Raw genomic sequence first — 22,758 nt, forward strand, 5'->3', positions numbered from 1 at the left:
CCCACATACTAATTATCACCTCCACATTCACCCCTCGTATGTCCAAAGAAATAGGACATAGTGAACCCTAAACCACCGTTCATAAACTGCTCTCTCTCTGTTAATCGAGTATTCAGTATCCTTCCACAAATGCATATAGTTTCATCCGTCACACACTGCTTCTGACTTCACATTATCACACAAAGCATCAACCCAGCCTGTGGCTGTTACTATGGAGACAGAGTTGTTGCTCTGGTGAAACCTCAGGGTGGGGCGTTTGTTGACGGGCCATAAAGACACCATACCGGCATATACTGTAAGGCTGATGCGGCACAAAGCATTTAATCAACCTGCATGCATGTTTGCAGATCTGTGACTTAATTAAACCCCATTAATAATTGTCAAATTAAAGGGTAAAGAAAACAGTTCTCTGTTGAAACTCAATAATAAATGCAATTTTTGGATATACTTATTTATCCTAATGAGTGTATACACCAAATGTAAATCTATTAAAAGGAAGAACATTGCAGATTTGGTAAATATCATAGTCATTCTTCTATAATGTGAGATTGATTGTTTAACATGAACATAGTTGTCATTTTAGTTTTTTAATCCCCATAAAGCCAAACTGTTTCCAAACAGCTTCATTTAATTTTAACTGTCCTTAATTTTTCATAAACTGAACTACAGAATATTTGTATAGTTATTGGAAGCCACAGCTATAACTAAAACGTATATTTATGTGATATCAAAACATTCATTTCAGTGGATAATGCTCTTTCTTCATTCGCATTGATAATTACCACTATCTCCTACACATTTTACTGCATTGTTTTATATTCATGCACAAATTATTAACAAAGGATGAAACCCCTCCCACAACTGAGCTGGCCTTGGAGAAAATAAAAATTGATAAAGATGATGCTTCCTCCTATTTTTATAATAGAGGTCTGCTTACACCTCTGCTGTCTCATCTTCCACCTCCATTATGGATCTCGCTGCTGCTCCATTGTTGTCTCCTACCACATCAGGAGATACCCTGGAACCCCCTTCCACTCCCACCCGTCTGTCTCGAGCAGCCAGGTGAAGAGGCGAGAGGAGAGACTGAACAGGAACAAGGCTCCAGGCCCAGATGTCGTCAGGCCCAGAGTCCTGGAAGCCTGTTCAGACCAGTTACGTAGGATTCTGGAACACTTCTTCAACCTCAGCTTGTGCCAGGGGAGGGTTCCAGTGCTGTGGAAGACATCCTTCCTCGTTCTAGCAGCAAAGAAATGTCCTCCATCTTCTCCCAATGACTACAGACCTGTAGGCCAAACATCTCACACCATGAAATTCCTGGAGAGACTTTTATTGGCCCATACTAATACGCAAACAAGCACTTCCAAAAGCCCTCTGCAGTTTGTCTATCATTGTAGGGATGAAGCTGAAGATGCCATCACGCACCTCCTCCACCTCCTCATCTGGACAAAGCAGTCAATATTGTTAGGATCATGTTCTTCAATTTCTCCAGTGGATCTACCACCATCTGGCCTGTGGAAGCTTCCAAAATCACTGGTCAGCAGCACAGGAGCACCACAGGACACTGTACTCTCACTACGGGTGTAACGATGCACTTATGTCACGATGGCGGTACGATACACGATATTGAGGTCACAATAACGATACTATACGATATTATAGCAACATTTTTTAACAACCTCGAAAGAGGAACATATGATTGGAAAAAATTGTCTTTTATTTGAAAGACACAAAATACAAAACAATGCTGTGCGTTTGCCCAATTGTTACAGTTTGTAATGCTTTATAGCTGTTTAAGTTTTAAAGAGAAAGCCAGGCCAACCATTTTCCACAAACTGAACTAAAAGTCAATGTCAGGTTTGCATTATGCATCCTCAGTTACATACTAGCAAAAATATTTTGCCACAAACTGAATAGTTTCTATCATGTATGACTTGACTTTTTTCTTTTCCAGAAATTTAACAACCAAAATTAAATAAATAAATAAAAGTAAACAAATAAACTATGAAAAGTCCCAAACTCAAAATGCAACATAACTGTTATTTAGCTTATGACAGAGCTAAGAGCTTCAGCCACATGCTCCCAGCCTGAGGCCGTAAAGTGAACCCCGTTATCGTTTCATCCCGCTCCCACAATCTTTACATCATAAAAAAGATTGATTCATGCTCACCTTATAAGTAATAGTTTAGAGCTCAAAACCCCCCAAGAGTGCCGTGATCGGGACCACAAAACGGTACTAGTTTCTTCTGAGCGGAGTAAGATTTTCGTCCGCGGGTCGAGGCGCGGCCGCCACCTGATCCCGCTGCACCAATAGGATGCGCGTTACTAGTAAACACAATATATTAATATTAATAACCCAATATTAATAACCCAATATCGCGATACAGTTTGTCACCTCCACGATATTGTTACACCCCTAACTCTCACCATTCCTCTTCACATTGTACACCTCAGACTTCCAGTACAAATTGGAGTCGTGTCACCTTCAGATGAATATTCAGATATATTCAGCAGATTTGATTGAAGATACAACACTGATGCTGATTATATGAAAGAACAGAGCAGACTTTACATCTTGAGAAAACTTAGGTCCTTCAGAGTTTCCAGCCAGATGTTGAATATATTTTACAAGTCATCTCCAGTCATCTGTTGGGGGAGCACCATTAGAGCCAGTGACATACAGAAACTGAACAAACTGATAAAAAAGACTGGCTCTGCTCTGGGGACTGTTCTGGAGCTTCTGGGGCTGATTGTGTGAAGGATACTTCATTAAAATACAGAAAATCATGGACAACCCTGAACATCCTCTTCACAACACAGTGAATCAGCAACAGAGTGTCTCCGGTTCTTCAGATCTGGTGCAACACAGACTACTACAGGAGATCATTTCTGCCCACAGCAATAAACCTGTGATTCTAAAGAGATTGAAATCATGACTACGGCAACAATTAATTTCCCTTTGGAGATAAATAATTAAACTCAAATTTGAATAAATAGTATTTATCTGTCCACTTATCTACAACCAAAGGCCTTATTTCACTATGGAGAAAATCACATCTGATAATTTCATGGATTACTGAACAACCACATGACTAACCCTCACATGGTGTGGGGGTTCAATTGGTTAATGGATTCGCAGCAACCTTTCACATACCTTTTATAGAGTTTAGATTCGAAAGATACATTTCATGCATTTTCTATGAGACAAATTTACTTATTTTCACATGTAACTTTCGACACAGATGACAGAGAAAGATAACCATCAAACCTTGATGGGCAGCCACAGCACATCTCTCAAGACAAGACAATCAGCTATGATCCATGAAACGTATATCTTTGGAAGCTGTGTCAAAATGAATCTCCTTCTGTGACCCCACATTTTCAACAAACATGCCAGCAAAGTTTGTCAAGAGCATAACCACCATCTCCATATAGGTCAACATGTACATTTTCATTTTCTTAAAAAAGCCATATAAGAACACGCAGCCATGGTTCCAGGAAATGATTTCCTGGAATGACGTGATATTAAATGCTGTAAATCTGGGAGCATATACAGTGAAACCCTCTTCAAAAACTGGATCTCTTCAATTGCTCATATTTTCTTACAGCCACTGAATTTTGAAGGGCTGCAAGTTGAAAGAATATATATACTGCAGATTCAATTAAATTAAATGTTATAGATGTGGTCTACTTCTTGAAAAGCTACAGCAAGTTACAAGTAACAAACTTCTTAGGGTTGTATTTCATTACTAAAATGATTAAAAGTATTGTCAGTAAAAGTAAGTAAAAGTTTTAACCTAATTCCTTTCTGACATTGTAAACCATTCGCATGAATAAACATTTGTCTGAAACAAATGTATTTAAATAAATATTAGCGAGTACTTCTGTACCCATAAACTCAAATTCCAGTTTGCAGAATAATGGTTTCATGTTATTTTTAACAATTTTGTGTATGTGATCATATTGCATTTTCAGATCAACATTATGGTTTTATTCAATGTAGAGGGAGGAGGGAGATGTATTCTGATTGATTTTTTCTCATCGAGAAAGAATGGACTGCATACAGTCTATCTTTCATCTCTCTTTCTGAAGGTGTAATTCTAGTAAAAAACACTGGCTCTAGGTTTAACGCCATAATATAGAGGATACGGAAAAGAACAAGGGAAACCTTTCTCCAGCACTGACGAAATTAAAGACTACAATAAAAAAGGATAACAATGATCACATGGAGTTTGAGGGACTTTGGGAAGTTTAAAATTCCTCTCGAAGTTTCCCCAACTGTTGCGACCCCCTTTTCCTAAGTAGCCTACTAATAATCAATTGAATGGAGAGTGGACTGCTAAACAAATTGATGAAATAAAAAAACAAAACACAAAAACACTAATCACATCCGTTAAGGTGGAGTTCCCACTGTGTATATTAAAAAACATTTCTACATGATCCCATAATAAACAGGCACTGAAGGAGAAAATAATAGAAAAATGTATACTTAAGGAGAAAAAACATTGAATGAAATAAGTTAGGGATGTGTTCCTAGAATCCTCGCTCACTGATACGAATAAATCTTTTTAGACTGAAACCATTAAACATAGGTTAATTGAGACCTATGGGCCACAAAAAAAAAAAAGAAGTAAACTCCCCATATCTTTATGGTAAGCACCAACTGCCAGATATATATTTCTTTCTGTAGCGTCAGCTCACCCAAGATACTATGCGGAAAATGGTCTGTGGCTGCTGGAGGAAGGTGACGGGGTCGAAGGCTCCTCCGGCTTTGCCAGCTCCGTATGCCTGCATCCCCTCCATGGTCCTCCTCCTCCTCTCAGATCCCCCTTCCTTCCTTCCTTCCTGCCGTCCCCGCTGCCGATCCAAAGGGTGTGTAGATGTGCACAAGCACCGTGGAGGAGAAACGGAAAAATCCCGACACTGCGCTCCTGCTTCTCTGCACGGATGGATCGGAGTCGGCCCTGATCTCTCTTGATGTTGTGTTAAATCTAACCTCCAAATACCCTGCTGCCTCTTAGATGTCTGTTCGGGAGGCGCAAGTGATGCCAGTGGCTGATGATGCTGTTTCTTCCAGCGGCCGGTGAACGCGGATCCGATGTCACGCCTTTGCACGACGCTCTACTACATGTATGCGGAGCTGAAAACCTCCACATACATACAAACACAGCACACGCACGGACGCAAGGGGAAAAAAATAAAAACACGCGCATGTGCTCACGAGATGTAAGCAGTCACGCGCTTTAAACTTGTCTGAACAACGGCGCGTCTATCTTGATTTATGGTTCCGCGTTAAATCGACGGCGTAGCCTACGCCGTTGGGAGCGCGTCGCCGCGGTACCCTACGCCGTAGGCCTGCGTTGGTGTAACGCGGAACCATAAATCAGCCTTTAGGAAAGATGTTTGTATGGAGGAATTTAAAAAGAGGTCTGTTTATTCTCCCTAAACAAACAAAAAATAAAAAAAATAAAACGATCTAATTATAAAATAAAATCTGTATTGCTTATAAAAAAAGAAAAGAAAACCATGAAAACTGCAACTCCGTGTGCAATTAATTGATTTATACAATTTATAACATAAATACCACCCTCTAGTGGTCATACAGGCCTTGCGTTTGATTCATGCTCAGATGGATCAAAAAGTCAACACTTTGTGCCTTAACGTGTTGTTAGAGCCGCTTATTTCTAGTGCTTATCTGTTTTGATGTTTTGTGTACCTTCGGTTTTTATCAAAGTTTTAACAAGCTTCGCCTGTCAGACAATGCTGTGGGAAATAGAGACCATAATGATTACGTACGAACGCAGTGACGTACAAACCGGGCGGACCAATGAAACGCCGGGGTGAGTGGTTGCTAGGCGACGAGTTGTGTCCATGTTGCCGTGTCGAGAGGAAGAATATCTAAAAGCACAAAGTAACAGGCTAAAATCGTATTGTTCAGTTTCACAAACGAAAGACGGGACTTACAGTAATATTAACGTTTTTAAGTCATCTTGAGCATGGTGAAGCTGAGGGCAAGGTGTCTGCTTGTCGGTAAGATGCAGCGCCTCCTTTCATGTAATGTTAGGCTAACCACTCTACAAAACACCTTAAAACACCAAAGATGCACATGTGTCAAATTGGTTGTTATCCACAGTGTATATATTGGTGTTTATCTGCACCACTGTACGCTATATGAAGCTGGTGCTTCCAAAAGAAATCTCAGTACACTCTGTTGTGTCTGCACAGTTGGTCAGAGAAAATGATAACATCAATAAGCAGTTAACTCATTTAACTAACAAGGCACAATTCAATCAGCCATTTCTTGTTGCTTAATATAAAACCACACAAACTACAATGTAAACACTCAAACGATGTCTTGTGTTTTTTGTCCCCATGTGGATGTGTATGTAGGGGATGCTGCGGTGGGGAAAAGTTCCCTCTCCCATGTCTTCTACAGTGATGGAAGTCTCTTCAGGAAGAACTACAGCATGGTGAGTGCATTCATACATCGTCTATATAAGGTTGATTGTGTATTATTATGGCCACCATACCCTACTCCAGAGGTGTCAAAAGTATTCACATTCATTACTCAGGTAGAAGTATAGATACTAGAGTTTAAAAATACTCCTGTAGAAGTTGAAGTATCAACTCAAGTTTTTTACTCAAGTAAAAGTATAAAAGTACTGGTTTCAAAACTACTTAAAGTATAAAAGTAAAAGTAATGTAAGGGGGAAAAAAGCCATTACAGTTTTTCTTGATTGCCTAAGCATGATTTTCAAAACAGGGCCCGTGGTTTCAAAACACTACACACAATTAGCACAACAACACACCAAATTAGCAAAACACTACAGATCCTTTGCAAAATTAAACACGCTTGTAAAAACTATACACTTCTTTTTAAAAACCACACTTTGTTACCATATGAAACAAACACGTTTCACATTACTATACTCTGTTTGCACGAGTTACACTCTGCTGTGATAAACCTAAAACACTTTTAGCACTTCTACGTCCCTATGATTAGAGTAGGCTACTATCAACAAAGTACAAATATACAGTTTTTCTTGATCATTTTGGCCCATTTTTCCATTCACAGTTTACTTTTTCAAAACAGCTCACACAAAGCCCTTAACAGAATCTGAAATAACCAAAACACTTTATGATGTTTGCAGAATGACACCACTTTCTCTAAACTTGTCACACATCCATCAAAACCAAACTTTTCCATCAAAACCTAGAATTTTTTCTCAATTGAACATGTGTGTTTTCTCATTTATTTACTGTAACGATGGATAACAAAATTGAAACCACAGCTATCAATATCAACTTTTGTTCAACACCCTCATACTGTACAGTAATATTGACTAATTTACAACTGACAACATACTACAATTTGGGTTTTGTATTGAGCACTCTAACTTAGTTATATAAGTTAGAAATATACTGTCACAGAGTATTTACAGTAAAATCAGAAAATGTGTATACAGTAAAATATTGTAGATCTGTTTTTGTATTGCTGAAGTTCCTGTCAACACCATTGATTTACATTTATTCTACTGTGTACAAAATGTCAAGATTCTGACAGAAAAATATTTATTGCAGTACTTGTCACATGCACATGTAAGCAATCAAAATGACAGGGTTCAATATGCAGTACAACAAAGGTCAATTCTCAAAGTAAGTACTGTAAATGAAACACAATCAAATGAAACCCTGTAAATATGAAAAAAAATAAAAATACAGGAAAATTACACATTGTCGACACGGGCCTGACGATCAGGCCACATGTCCTCGTCCACGTCCTCCTCCATCTATGCTTGGTGTCAACTTCAAGCTATTGACCTCTTTGATAGGTTGAGGACTACTTGCTTTGTTTTGCAAAGAGAGTTCACACAGGTGCTGATATTTTTTTAGAATTGAGAGAGCAGTTCCAATTGGCTGCTACAAAGTGTCTGCAATGTGTTGCCATGGTAAATCAGTTATGTTTTGTGTCTCTTTGTGAGAAGTGTGTTAACTGTTTTGAAAAGTGTATTACAGTAAAAGTCAAAGAAAATTGTGTGAAAGCAATGAGAAATAGTTAACCGATTCGCCAGAGAGGACTCTTGCTGTGCAAAGAAGGTGTGAGCATTAGATAAAGTTGACCCATGATGTGCAAAATGTGTCAAAGCAATCGAGAAAAACTGTAGTCTTTCTCTGACTCTTGTGCTTGGAGACCAATGAGCTCACCTGCTGCTTTCTATAGAGTAGATACACCTGATTGGTGTGTCTACATTTAAGCAAACAAGTGTTTGCACACCTGATGACTGTGTTGAACCAACTGGTTGGACGGTGTGCTAATTTGACAGTCAGTGCTTTGGTATTGCAAAGAAGTGACTTTATGATAGATTTTTGTGTCTAATGTACGTTTAGTGTGTTTAGTGTTTTGAAAATCACTGTGTGTAGAGTTTTGCAACAAGTGTGAGGTTGACAATGTGCTTATAGTTGTGCAAATATGGGCTGATGTTTTGCTTCTTGAGTGTAAGGTTTTGCTAATAGTGTACTACTTTTAATTTTAGTGTGTAAGCAATCGAAAAAAACTGTAAGGACAAAAGCCATTGAAAATGAATGCATCTTAGTATAATATATTAAAGAACCGTATATGTGTACTATTGAGCATTAACATGTGTTTCAGAGAGCAGGAGATATGATGACTAGTTGCCTATAAGTATTGTAATGGTGCAAAAAGTCAAACTTCAGAGGCATGTTATCATTTATCCTAACCTTTATTGGAATGTACATCCAAGTTTAGTTGCAGGAATCTGAGGGAACGGATGTAAGAACAAAACTGGACAAGAACATCTGAGCCACAACCACAACCAAATTCACTCTATCCGGATGGAGCAATTTAACTGGATAGTTTTTTTTTTTTAAGGCCGGAATGAAATAGAGTAACGAGGCTGTTTTTAAAATGTAAGGAGTAAAAAGTACAGATAATTGCGTGAAAATGTAAGGAGTAAAAGTAGAAAGTCGCCTGAAAAATAATTACTCCAGTGAAGTATAGATAACCAAAATTTCTACTTAAGTAAGGTAACGAAGTATTTGTACTTCGTTACTTGACACCTCTGCCCTACTCCAAATATACTGTTGTGTAGTTGAAAGGCTCACAGGAACATGGCTTATTATATGTTGTGTAATACCTACATAACATTAAGAAAACAAAGGGAAACAATTTAAAACTTTTCTGTTTAGGGACTAAGAAAATGGGCTTTGTCAAGCCACATCTATATCTATATCTGTACACATAGTATAGACGGTTTTGAATGGGAAACTCTTGCATAAGGTAGAAAGCATAATAATCACATTACATTATCCTTTATTTCTCCCTCAATGGGGAAACTCACTTTGTGCAGCAGCAGTAGGCCTACACTTAACACACACATGACGGGGAGGGGTAAGAAAGTAAAGAATATATAATCACGAAATATAAACAGTATATACACTGGAATGAAAATAAAAGTAGTGCAGTATGGGAAAGAAAGAAAAACAGTGCAAAAAAAAGCAGGTAGGATAGGATGTGTGTGAGGTAGACAGATATTGCACAGATATTGCACATGTTATTGTCCATTGCTACTTTGAGCAGACCTGGTCAGGTAACATGTTAGGAAAAAAACTCAATTTTGAAAGGAAAGCTCTTGTATACATCCCATTGTTAGTACTTAGTTAGCTTTGGTTTAATTTGGCTTAAAAGTTGAACCAATTTTAAAATTTAGTACAGAAGGGTAGATTTGGGGCGACAAAGGAGACAGGAAACCACAAGAAAATGAATCTTACTGCCAAAGTACAAGATGAACTAACACAGATCCGTGAAATGGACTCGATTATCGACTGGGGTGCACTACCTCCACTCAGATTCTGGCACATTGCGAACTCAGTGTTTGGACTGAGTTAAAGGCACTGTCTGTGAGTTTAAAAGTTACAGTTACATGGAGTTTTACAAACAGTTTAATAAAAAAATAATAAATTCAACTAATGAGAGTGCCGTCAAATACAGTGGTGTTACAAAGTTATGTAAATTACTATATTTCCCTGTGGGTGTAAATTATCAAATATGTTGACATACCGTATATGTTTTTTCCTTCTTTTCTAAAATCTTGAGTAAAAGAGGACTATGACATAATTTTTAGGGTTAATCTTACAGTATGTGCTAAAAACCTGATTTTTGTATAAAGGGGTACTGCATATAAAAGGCAGCCTGAAGGTAAGTGGAATCATTACAATGTAGCACATAATCAAACCGTTACCAAAAATTAAATGCAGCAAGACGCCAGATTCACATTCTTTGTTGAGGTTACCTTGATGTGTTATGCTGTTGCATTTATTCCATAGTTGGTTGACACTCCAGACATTAGTATTAGTATTATTATTCATTGGTTGCTTGATCTAATCAAGTTAATATTGTTCACAAATGAAGAATTTTTTACAAGCTCTTTCAGGACCTGAAAAGGTTTTCTCAAATCTACTACAGTAATTACCGAAGTGCAAAATAAAGCACTGAAGAATGCGGAGCAGTGATTGCTAATTGGCATTATTTATGCTTATCTACACGATGGCAGAAACTATGTCATTATGTCAACTGTGTGACTCCTCAATACATGGATGCCAGTGCTGCTAAGTCAATGTTCAAAAGGTTTTAGTCTAAGAGCGTTCACTGTAATTGCAAGTATTCATATTCCAATATCAATGTCTTGATGTTGTCATGGGAATTCATAGTAGCACAACTTGTACACTTCATTTCTTTACAAATTACAGCTTTTTTACTTAGTTTACTACAATTCCTTGTGGCCTGTTTAGGCACAAAAGAAACTGGTGAGAATTAGTGCACAAAACCAACTGTGTGTTGGTACGTGTTTGTGAAGCTATTGCTGCATCAGCGTTATAGGGGTTCTGAGGTGACGGGTGTTAGGTTCAAAAGTCATCACAATATTAATAACTTAGAAAAAGACACCGGAAACTGTCAGAAATGATTTTCAATGGCCTTCTGCAGAAGGTTGGAGAAAAATCTTGAGGAGCTCTTAGGGCAACACGACCCTTCTCTTAGAGCTCGTCAAAACCTCTCTCAACTGGCTGTCTGCAGAGCTGGCGCTTTTATTCAGCACGGAGGACAGGAAAAACCATATTTGGTAGATAACAGACGTTGGGGGTGAAAGACACCCAATAGTAAATAGTTGAATGGACAATAGACAGAAACAGATGGTCAAATAGATCAGATGATGGTTGAAAGGTCACACATGTGAAACTTAAACTTTAAAGGAACACAAAAGGTCAAAAGGGTCAAATGCCTCCCGGAACTAAAACAGGACCTCTTTTAGAGGTTTGAACAGATGGTTCTAAAGACAATGGGGTATTTGTTGGACATCTCAAACTCAGGAAGGGCTTCGCTGTCATCTGTTAACATGTGATAACCAACAGTCAGCTTAAAGTAAACCTCGGACAGATGTGTCCATCTGACAATGGTTCAGTTGACCAACCAGGAAGTCAGCAGTTTTAACCTCCTGAGTATCAAAGCATGTCACGATAAACAGGCAGTTTTCTGATTCTGATTCTTCACAGTTTCACAATGAAAAACTTGGATTAATCTCACATTTCCCTCCTTTTTATCATTTTGAAACTTCAACAGTAAACAAAATAAAACACTCCAGTGTCATCATAAACATACAGGTAATGAAAACACAGAACAGTACAAAGACAGTAATAGTCGGAATCGGAATCGTAATCTCAGTCATTATGTCAGCATGACTCAGTAATGAAAAAGTCTCTTCCATTCCTCGAATTCCTCTCCTAGTTTGTTGTCGCAAGTCAGTTTGGCTAGTCATCTTCAGGCTGTGGCTGGCGAGTAGGCATCAGTTGATTTCTTCAGCGGGCAAAGGTTCGAGTACCGCCCGACTTCCCGCCTACTCAAGCCTGGAATTTCTCTGCTAGCTTTCACTGCAACTGGTGAACGCAGTAGATTGTTCAGCAGCCTTTACTGCTGCCGGTGCTGTCGGTGTCCTGATTTGGACAGCAAAAGGGCCCGTCCTGACGGAGTGATGACGTTTCACCACTTAACTCAGGATCCGGTCACCCCGTTTCAGCAGTTCCTGCTTTAGGAGAGGGGGAGGAAGAAACAGCAGCGTACAAGAAGACGATTCTCATCTACAGTTCGACTAATGGCCGTCATTCAGGCCATGGCTTTCTTGAGCCTTAACTTAACAGGCCATTAGTTCACTCCAAGAATCAAATCCATATGAACAACTTCAAATGGATAGGTCTTCTCATGTTGCATCTGCAACATGTCGGAAAGCTCCTACTAAAAATTTTTTAAAGGGTATTTAGTATTTAATCCTCATGATGTATCATATGTACCCCTACTCCCTCCTGTTGAGCCATAGAAACTTCCTATGGCTCAACTTAGCCACCAGGGGGAACAACTTCCTTGGAAGCACTGGTCTGCTTCACAGCATTATTTTGCATGCCAACAGGGGTGGGGGTTTTGTTGTCATCAGACCCCCTCCTTGTTGACTTTTCCCTGGAAGAGTCAGGCTGCCAGAGTCAGGCTCCCCAGATAAGTGGCCCTCCCACTTCTTGACTTTCGCACCCTGGCAAGTCTGCAGGTCTGACGCTCTAGGGACAAGAGGTCTCCATGTCCTTCAAATCCCCCCTCCCATCACCAGATTAGAAGGGGCAAAACCTTTTAAATTCTGTCTCCCACCGTAGATTAGACTACAGAATTTCTCATTGAAAAACGTTCTTATTTCAACCCAAGTAGGTTATGATCTTATTAAAGTAACACCACACAAAAACTGTCAGTGCAGCAACTCTCCTGCAATGTAAACAGTAGTCTTCAGTGAACTTATATATATATATATATATATATAAACAATAAGTCATAGTCACAAAACATCGGACTTAAAGGAATCATTCTATCAAATAATGCCTTCTCAACTGTTGTTGAACTCTATTTTCCCCAAATCAAAAAGAAATGCCAGAAAATTGTCAAAAAATTGTCAGAAAATTGTCAGAAAATTATCAGAAAATTATCTCCAGATAAATCATGAGTACTTATAAAAGTCTTCAGGAGATTCTTAATCTTCTGTTTGCATGCTGCAACGCAAATGCATGCCCTTCTATGAAGACTCATTGAAGTCTTAAGAAAATTGTGGGATAATATTCCCATGCGTAAACTACACATAGACAAAAACCCACTAACATTAAACACAACTTCAGATCATCTGCATGTGGGTTTGTGTATCACTGCAAATGTGTGAATTTTTTCTCCTCAAACTACACTAACCAAACTCAATTGGTGCATTTCAGATGAACTCCCAAACTAAATGATAGCAACACTGATCACAAATGTACACATTTTCAGTGTGAATAGGCTAGTATGCACTCAGAGTTTTTCTTTTCTAAAAAGATTGTTCAACGGGTTTGTTTCTCCTACATATAATCCGAGTCAAATACAGTATTACAAAAGTAATCTGCTAATTAAATGATGAATTAACCCAATTTGAACTTCTATGATTCTATGCCCTCATTCAGGCTTAGAATGATAGAAATACTATATTTCTCCATTTTTCTGTGTTTTTTCCAAGAGGAGAGCTGAACACCCCCCTTCTTCCCAACAAACACAAAAAGTTCTCCCTCAGACACAGAGCCTTACAGCCGCTCGTAAACCGGAGCATGCTTTCACACACACACAGACACACAGCTGCAGTCGTTATCATTTTAACAAAACCTTCGACAGAGAAGCTCATACGAATTTAAATTTTTTACCTCTTAACATATTATCTTAGAATATCCAAATATATTCTAACATGTTTCTTCTATTCAACCCCTAACTAATATTTTGTGCTACAGGCAGACCCAACCAGCCCCTCCTCCTCTATTGGAGGAACAGGCTGCATCTCCAAGCACCATAGAATCTGCTCAAGCAGATCACGATCTGAATGAGGACTTTTACGTATCTCACCTTTCTGTCTTTATTCAATTTCTCATTTTAACGCACAACTATGAAGTCAATAGAATCATATTTCTTTTTCTCTTAAAATGACAGAAACTTTCAGCTGTTTACAACGTGTCATGAATACACCCACACAGACAGTGTCTCTCACATACACACACACACAGAGACACACACAGAGAGTCACACCCTGCTGCAGCCTTCTGCCCTCCCAGTCTCTCATCAATACCTCTCTCACCCATTTTTCTTCTTGTTTTTTCTTTTAGTCTTAAATTAGTTGATTTTCTTCTTTTTAAGTTCCCTATATTTCACAAGATTTGTCTCCATTTTCTTAAGTTTGAGGACGTCTCCCCATCAATTAAGCATCTTTTAGAGATTATTTAAGCATAAGTTTTCAGCTTAACCATGCGTCTGCTATTTTTCGCCAGTTATTTTCTTTCTTAAGTTTCTCTCAGGACACAAGTTTCCTTTTTCAACAGTTTGGTTTTAGCCTGATCTTTAGTGAACAATTTAAATTTTTCCTCTCAATTTTGAAAACCCCACATTGAACAGACAGTTTTCCTGTAATAAACATCAGACAAACATTAGACAAACATTAGACAAACATAAAACAAAACCATTAAAAATCATTCCAAAGAAACCTCTTCTTGTTATTCTGTCGGGTCCGAAACCCCCGTGTTGGCCTTACGCACTGCCCCAGGCATAGTATTTTTAGAGGCCCCTATGCCTTCTATAAAAATCGTGTCCCCGACCTGCTGCCAATCACCTCTTTCACTAACCTTCTTGTTAGTACACAGAATTTCACTCGTATTTTACACAAAAATACTTCAATACCCCAGGTATTAAGTAAGAGGAGGCTTCTCACCAGTCTCTAGTGCTTTCCCCTGGCTGGGAAATCTCGTCGTCTGGACTCTGGAACAGCGCAAGATCAACCTGGCCCCGTCCCTGAAGTCGGGAACCGGCTGTCGACAGATTTAGTTGGCCCGTTGAATCTTACGCCACCCCAATCGTCGCAGCTCGAGAGATTCCGGGTCTTTCGGCACCAAAATGTTAGGTTCAAAAGTCATCACAATATTAATAACTTAGAAAAAGACACCGGAAACTGTCAGAAATGATTTTCAATGGCCTTCTGCAGAAGGTTGGAGAAAAATCTTGAGGAGCTCTTAGGGCAACACGACCCTTCTCTTAGAGCTCGTCAAAACCTCTCTCAACTGGCTGTCTGCAGAGCTGGCGCTTTTATTCAGCACGGAGGACAGGAAAAACCATATTTGGTAGATAACAGACGTTGGGGGTGAAAGACACCCAATAGTAAATAGTTGAATGGACAATAGACAGAAACAGATGGTCAAATAGATCAGATGATGGTTGAAAGGTCACACATGTGAAACTTAAACTTTAAAGGAACACAAAAGGTCAAAAGGGTCAAATGCCTCCCGGAACTAAAACAGGACCTCTTTTAGAGGTTTGAACAGATGGTTCTAAAGACAATGGGGTATTTGTTGGACATCTCAAACTCAGGAAGGGCTTCGCTGTCATCTGTTAACATGTGATAACCAACAGTCAGCTTAAAGTAAACCTCGGACAGATGTGTCCATCTGACAATGGTTCAGTTGACCAACCAGGAAGTCAGCAGTTTTAACCTCCTGAGTATCAAAGCATGTCACGATAAACAGGCAGTTTTCTGATTCTGATTCTTCACAGTTTCACAATGAAAAACTTGGATTAATCTCACAACGGGAATGTCGATAATGAATACAGCAGGATTCTGGAAAGCTGCTAGAACAGGTACTTAACAAGCAAACACAGAGGGTATAACAGCAGTGCAAAGGTGCTCACTATTACTATACACGCAGCAGGCTTAAACTCACATGCTGGTGATGCTGTATCTTCATGAGGCCCGAGAGATTATTTACAAAGTAGAGAGAGGTTACACATTTAAGCATCCAGTGACTTTGCATGTGTGTTTGCTGAACTTACGACATGTGCATTACAGATCTAAACTGATACATTTTGTGACGATATCTAAACCCCCCCCCAAGCAATTAAAAAAAATGTAATTGTGATGGAAATAGGGAAAAAGTGTGTCTCTTCCATTGGAACCAATGTAAAGAAGAGGCCAGTGCTGAGAAGTATTATCATTCATGAGAGATTCAAGTCACCCTTCATGTTCTTCAGCTTTTGATTTTGAAAGGTAACAAGACTGTCAGTCATTCTCCTCACGTCCTTCTTTGAAAATGTCAGACGGCCTGTTCACAATATTCCAGGCTTATTTGTTGCTAATAAGCCCTCATTGACATTCCAGTGAGACGCTCCCCATGCATCACACCAGCTCATTAGACACTGCATAGTGGAACCACAGTATGGTCTTTATCTGTGTGAGCCACCAGGTGCTTGTTATGAACTGTCAGTTCATTATCAGGTGAATGTTAATCTGTAGCTAATGTATTTGTATTTGAATGAGACATTCAGTTTGAAAAGCACGTGTGTGTTTCCAGTATTTAATACTTTTGCATTTCACATACTCACGTAACTGAACAGGTGATCAGAGATCAGCGGATCAGATCAATTTAGAGTTCAATGCTGATGTGGAAAAAAAAAACCTCAACTTGCTTCTCCAAGGTCATGAATGATGTAAAACTAGTGAAGTCACAGAGGGAAATGCCAGCATGTAACTATCCACTCCATTTAGGGCTTGTTTAGATCTCATTTCTTCTATAGGCAGTACTTTTGTGACTAGACCAAAGTTATATCCATAAACTTGACACTCCACTTCCTCTCCTTTATCTCTACCCTGCATTAATTTCAAAAACATAATCTTATTTACATATATTCATTGGCTGGAGTTTCTTTGTCCGCTTTACCTGAATTGCTACTGTATTTTTGTCTACCCCAAAACATATGAACTCCATTAATCATAAAAAAGTCTTAAACTATGTTCAAATGAATGATTTCTATCATTCTAATCATCTACCTTAAATGATGGTTATATGCTGCTGCAGCCATCTGGTATAAGAATGAAATCATTGTGCTTTACCCATTTTTAACGATGCTGACAGTTTTTTTGTTTGTCTTTTTTTAATTGCTGTTTGCTATTTGCAACAGAATATTTGTATGATCTCTGAGAGGGGACCGAGTCATAAGAAGCCAGTTAACGTTTTATTTATTTATTTGTTATTATTATCCCTCTGTTTAAACCCCCATTAAGTTAGAAGTAATTTCTTTACAGCCCAAACATCACATTTTTTTTCTCATGTGGTCCAAAAGTGGTCTTGGTGTTTTATAGGTATTCTGTTATCATAACAATGAAAAAAAAAAAATGCAGCGATTTATCCTGCAATTATCTTGTGCCCTAACTAACTAGCTAACTAATTAAAGGGAATGTTAATTGTGGCCATGTTGAAAAGAAAATGCAGCCTCCTTCAATTTTAAGGTTTAATATCAGAAGATAAATCATTTACTCCATGACAAGTTCTAAAATGAAGTAAATACAAAATTATTTTTTTAAACAGAAAAGTAAGCCAAAATGGAAAAAAATGAAAAACTATGTACATCCTCACTGTTTCCACAGATATTAAGAAGATATGTAGGAATTGTTGCTCAAATGCACCTGATTAATTGAACATCACCATTAACTGACCATTTATAAAAGCCCATGTTTGGCATCTTGCTGGTCTGGAGCATTCAGGCAAGAGTTGACACAATGTCAAGGAGCAAGAAACACCACCACTGATCTAAGAGAAGCAACTGTTGCTGCCGGTCAGTTAATTCAGAATTAAAAGATCATTTTCAAACAATTTTCTCTGAATAAAACTATTCAAAAGCGGACGACATTTAAGCCAGTTTCTAATAATACATTTTTTTCTGAAAAAAGAAAGACAGTTTCTTATCTCTTTGTAACAGACATCAAAACCACTTGAACCTAACACCATGCAAATCTAATTTTCAGAGAAATAGCAAAGATCCTCAGGTCTACAACTCAAAATAACAGCCCTCATTATGTTGAACGTTAAAGTAGTACATTTAGAAAACTGCTCCAAAAAGGTTTGTTTGTAAGAGCTGTCAGGAAAATCTTTCTAAAAAGAACTCTGCAGCAGGGTTGCAAAGTTGCATTTGAAACGAATCACAAAATAATGTCCTTTGATCACAAGAGACGGAGAAGGTGAAGCTGTCTGGCCATAAGACACAATCTCACATTTGGTGAAAACCAATATGAGAATAACACCTTGTAGTCTATCAAGTGTCTCATATGGACAAAAGTACAGCTCCAGGTAAAGATTTTAGCTGTACGTGTGTACGCTGTTCTGCCTGTAAGAGCACAGCTTAGTTCTGCTTCCCAGAGTTGCCAAAGCTAGCAGCTATCAAATTTGTGATAATGTGAATGTTTACCCTACGGTTTTCTATAAACACCAGGTTCTTACTCTGAACAGTTGCAGCTGCAGTGCTATTAAACTTAGAGCTGGTAGTTCTCTCCTTAGGCATTCACCTTTATTGACCCATTAAGAGATATAAGATTTAGAGAAACAGGGATGCAACAGAAAAGGTCTGGTAAGAATTTTAACATGAGACCCAGGAATCTGCATTTAAGGCAAGCCAAACTGTTAATTGGTGGTGCTTTAGTTTTTACTTTCACCATGAATCATACTTGACAGTTTACTGTTATATTTTGCGCGAATACAACCCCTTGAATCTCTGTTTTCTCTTCTTGTTATTTTGTATTTATTTTTTTTAACAAAAGAGAGTTCAAACCATTAAATGTTTTTGGGTATGAATGTTAATACCAAACAACACAATGGTTGCTTGTGAATAAAAAAGGCACACAATAAAGAGTTCGTCAGAGTTTTTTAGCTTTACATTACGAAATTATTTTCTAATGAAAATCTTTGTTAAATGTTTTCTGCAGACGGCAGGAGTGGAGCTGCTGACAAAGTGTGTCAACATCCCAGAGACCAGTGACAGTGTGGTGAGTCACGTTTTCCTTTCATTCACAAAATACAGGAACATATTTCCAAACACACAGTCGAGGTTATATTTACGCTGAAATCTTTAATGCTTCCCGTTTTGAGATGGCCACTACAAAATAATATGTAGCTGGTAATATTGTCTGCTAAATTTACAAGTTTGGCGTTAAATTCAAAAGGTGTGAAAGCATAGTCGCTTGTAAAAGACAGGATCACCACCAACATTATAAAACATCTGCAAATATGACTCTATAAACCTGAAGCAGTGCAGTGCATTTAACTGCTGTAACAAAAGCGCTACATCTTCATCGCAGCCTCAAGATCTCATCAAGTAAAGGTATAGAATTCACTATAAAATAAGTCTTTAGTTATAAACTAAGAACACTGCATCACATTTTCCTAACATTAAAAAACCCGATAAGAAACACTGTACTGGCTGCAGCTGGAGCTTCAACTGTAACAGATTTGGATGGTTTACCAGACACTCAAGAGCAGCACATTCGCCACTGTCAAATTATGAAACGTGATGCAAGTAAAAAAAACGGTAAAATGTCACAGGGCAAATTAATTGTGGACGATAGGCAGAAAATGTGAGAGACCGGGGGTAACCTAACTGTAAGATGTACCAGAATTCTCATTTGCATTGTGATCACTTCAGTCGCTTGTTTATGGCCATCACCATAGAAAATGTATAAAGTGATGAAGTTGTTTTTCTTTTAATGTAAATGTTTTTTATCACATCTTATCCTTAACTTTTGTTCCAAATGATAGAGAGAAGTATCAATAAGAATTTTAAAAGGAAAAACATCCCAAACTGTTGGATTCTCATCATGCATCAGTTCCTCAGTTCACGCAGCACTTATTTAGCTTTTTTAGTTTCACTGTTCAACCTCCAGTGCCTTTCATGCAGTGTGGCAGGGCTGGAATAAAGCAGTACGGAGACAAAACAAACTGGCTGTATGAATAGGCTTTAACAGGAACATAATTTAAAAGCATGTAACGTGACTAAATCTCCATCTATAACACTGCTGCCATCCCTTTCTCTGCTTGTGTTTCTCTCACAGGAGCTCTATATCATCGACTCTGCAGGGAAGGAAAAACTTGTGGAGGCCTCTGAAAAGATGGTTTGGCTGAGTATTTGGAGTTTCTCCTATTTGCATGAGACAAATAAAATTTACCGTCTAGCACTCAGCATCCCCGTAGAAAGTACAAACACCTAGAAGGTCCTCAATCATCATTTCTTTTGTTGCAGAAGCAGAAAGAAGTATGCTGTGACACCAGCACAGGTTATTTGTCCCTGTCTCCTCCTCCTCTACTCCTCACTACCATGTGTATTTTCCCTTCCATAGTGGGGGGAACCTTCTTTGCTTTGCCTGGTTTTTGACGTGACCAGTGAGCAGTCTTTTGCCAACTGCAGCAGATGGATGGAGAGAGTCCGCACACACTGCCAGGTTCTCCAGATTCCAGGTAACAATACTAAGCTGAACATTTTCCAAAAGGTAAATACTTCAGAAAATGGCGCCCCTGTTAGGGAACTACAGAACGGACCAAAAAGGAGACTCAGAGAAATTCCAACACGAGGATTTATTGAATGGTAAATGGCCGACGAGGAGGGAACGGCAGAGCTGAAGCAGCGGGTAGATGGGATGGCAAAGAGCTTGTTAGCATAAAGTACATGACATACATGCCATCATTCTGGTACCTGGCGGTGTTATCCTAGCTGGTGTTTAAGTCCTTGAACTGTTAATTATGGCATATTTACTTAGAAAAGGTTATCAAGCACTTTACACAGGTTCTCATCTAATATGCATAACAGTGCAACAGTTTTAGGAACCCCTTGACTTGTTTATCTAAAGGTTGTAATGACATATATCTTTATTTTCTAGATTCTTTAAGATCCAAATTAAAGATACAGGAACCTCAGTCTCCCAAAACAGAGCAGGATCCTAATTCATATTATCACACACCTCACAATATGTGTTTGGATGTAACGGAAGCCACATTAAATGTTTTTTTTATCCATTTTATTGGGTTTTTCTGTGGAAGATACAGATGATTAAAAAATGGCCAATAATGGTATTTTCTGTCTGTATTTTATTAAAGAGACTGAAAAATAAATATGGATGGTTAATTAAAACTTTGATTAAATTACATTTGAATTGCCTAAGACATTTGTATAGCACTGAATGAAAGTAAAGAGAGAGACATTCTTGTCTTACTTCAATTCTTTTAAGCGGATGGATGGATGGATGGATGGATGGATGGATGGATGGATGGATGGATGGATGGATGGATGGACGGATGGACGGATGGACGGATGGATGGATGGATGGATGGATGGATGGATGGATGGATGGAAGGATAGAATATATTTGGTCCTCCAAAAACCCACAATCCTCGCCTTTGTTTTATTCACATTCCAAGTAAACATGACATTACTTTACGTGTACCGGAGATGGAAAAAAAACAAGTTTTACTTTTGTCTGATATTGATAAATTTGTTTGCGTTCCAGGAGTCCTGGTGGGCAACAAGTCAGATCTCTCTGGTAGAAGGGAAGTGCAGGCGTCTGTAGCTAACGAATGGGCCCAGAGCCAAGGACTGGAGTACTATGAGACATCAGCTGTGAGTGTTACTGAAAATATGCAATACACCGTGTATTTGGGAATGTTAATAATTCCCACATTTAAAGAGCGAACTGCAAATGATAATTGCAAAAATAAATTAAAGCCTGTTCTTTGTGTCGTAGTGGTTGTATCACCATTTGATCATGCTGCTGTCTTACAGAAGGAGATGGACAACTGTGACGCGCCGTTCCTGTGTTTAGCCCGGGCCTTCCACTCTCTCTACCAAGAGCAGCTTGAAACCATCCAAAACCTCGGTCCAGGATAGACCTGCTCCTCGTCACATACTAATAGTGACAATGGGCTCTCCATAGAATTTAATAGGCTGATGATGGTTGAAGTTAAAGAACACGTTGCTCAAAATGTTATTTAAATATGATGAAAAGTTGAATAAAGTTTTGGGATAATACTGTGGAGTGTTATTTCTTATTTGGGTTTGTTTTACATTGCAGGTTTGATCCCCACATTGCCTTCCAGACTCATCTGTCTCTTGTTAATTTCATGCTTTTTTTTGTGGCAGGAAGTTTTCCTATCCTTTCTCTGACGCCTCCCTGTTGTTACTGTGTCAGTGTCCTCCTCTTGCTGTTTGTCTAACTCACTCTCTTGTTGTGTTTCCTCTGGTCCTCTCACTTAATTTCAGTCATGTCCCTGGCGTGGTGCTAACAACCAGTAATCACCGTGCTAATTAGCGCTCTCCCATTCAAACCAGGTCACAGTCGTGTCCTTGTTGTTTCCCAGCCTCTCAGACCAGATGCCTCCATTCAAATGAGAGCACGTCAGACACAATGACTTTATCACACTGTGATTGCAGCATCCTGTTGTAGAAAATCAGGGTCCAAATGCTGCTACTGAGTACTTTTTTAGTACATTTTCTTTCGTGGTTTCTTCATAAGTGTCGGGTGTTTATTGGAATAGTCTTTACTCAAAAACTGCAGAGAACATACCTGAATATGTTACAGTACACGACCCATAAAGGAAGTAATCTGGCAGCTTCTGTAAAAAGAAAAGTGATTTATCAATGAGGTTCTTTTTAACATCTGCATTTACATGTACTTGTTATTGCAGCACAGTGTTTTTCCTGAGTAATGGATCATAATTATAGTAATTAAGCTGCCTATTCTCCTCATTCTTTCTCTTCTTATTGTTTTGTGTCTGTAATTTGTATGTGTGTGTTTGAGGGGGCGTAGGCTGTTTTGTCTTTCTGCCATATACTGTACATATATA

General features: G+C 38.6%; 2 protein-coding genes across 3 annotated transcripts in view; one reads left to right on the top strand and one right to left on the bottom strand.

Annotated features, from left to right (window-relative positions):
• LOC133442664 (synaptogyrin-1-like) overlaps positions 1-5,077 on the bottom strand; it is a 29,891-nt gene extending 24,814 nt beyond the window's left edge. For both annotated transcript variants that reach the window (XM_061720625.1, XM_061720626.1), the window contains exon 1: positions 4,699-5,077. In XM_061720625.1, the coding sequence (XP_061576609.1) occupies positions 4,699-4,800 (102 nt within the window). In that variant the 5' untranslated portion in view covers positions 4,801-5,077. The remainder of the gene's footprint in view (positions 1-4,698) is intronic.
• A 780-nt stretch (positions 5,078-5,857) lies between these two features.
• ift27 (intraflagellar transport 27 homolog (Chlamydomonas)) lies at positions 5,858-21,908 on the top strand. Its single transcript, XM_061731536.1, has 7 exons — positions 5,858-6,027; positions 6,388-6,467; positions 18,855-18,914; positions 19,977-20,036; positions 20,262-20,379; positions 21,426-21,535; positions 21,698-21,908. The coding sequence occupies exons 1-7, from the start codon at positions 5,994-5,996 to the stop codon at positions 21,800-21,802; spliced, it is 567 nt and encodes a 188-aa protein (XP_061587520.1). The 5' UTR covers positions 5,858-5,993; the 3' UTR covers positions 21,803-21,908.
• Positions 21,909-22,758: the final 850 nt, after the last annotated feature.

This window comes from Cololabis saira, chromosome 1 (assembly GCF_033807715.1).
Source record: "Cololabis saira isolate AMF1-May2022 chromosome 1, fColSai1.1, whole genome shotgun sequence".
In the NCBI taxonomy this organism is placed as follows: Eukaryota; Metazoa; Chordata; class Actinopteri; order Beloniformes; family Belonidae; genus Cololabis; species Cololabis saira.

Bases quoted from the DNA above. Each gene is read 5' to 3' on its own strand.
- ift27 (XM_061731536.1), top strand. From the start codon at position 5,994: ATGGTGAAGCTGAGGGCAAGGTGTCTGCTTGTCG. The intron at 6,468-18,854 runs GTGAGTGCATTC...TGTTTTCTGCAG, and splicing joins TCAGGAAGAACTACAGCATG to ACGGCAGGAGTGGAGCTGCT. The intron at 20,037-20,261 runs GTTTGGCTGAGT...TCCCTTCCATAG, and splicing joins TGGAGGCCTCTGAAAAGATG to TGGGGGGAACCTTCTTTGCT.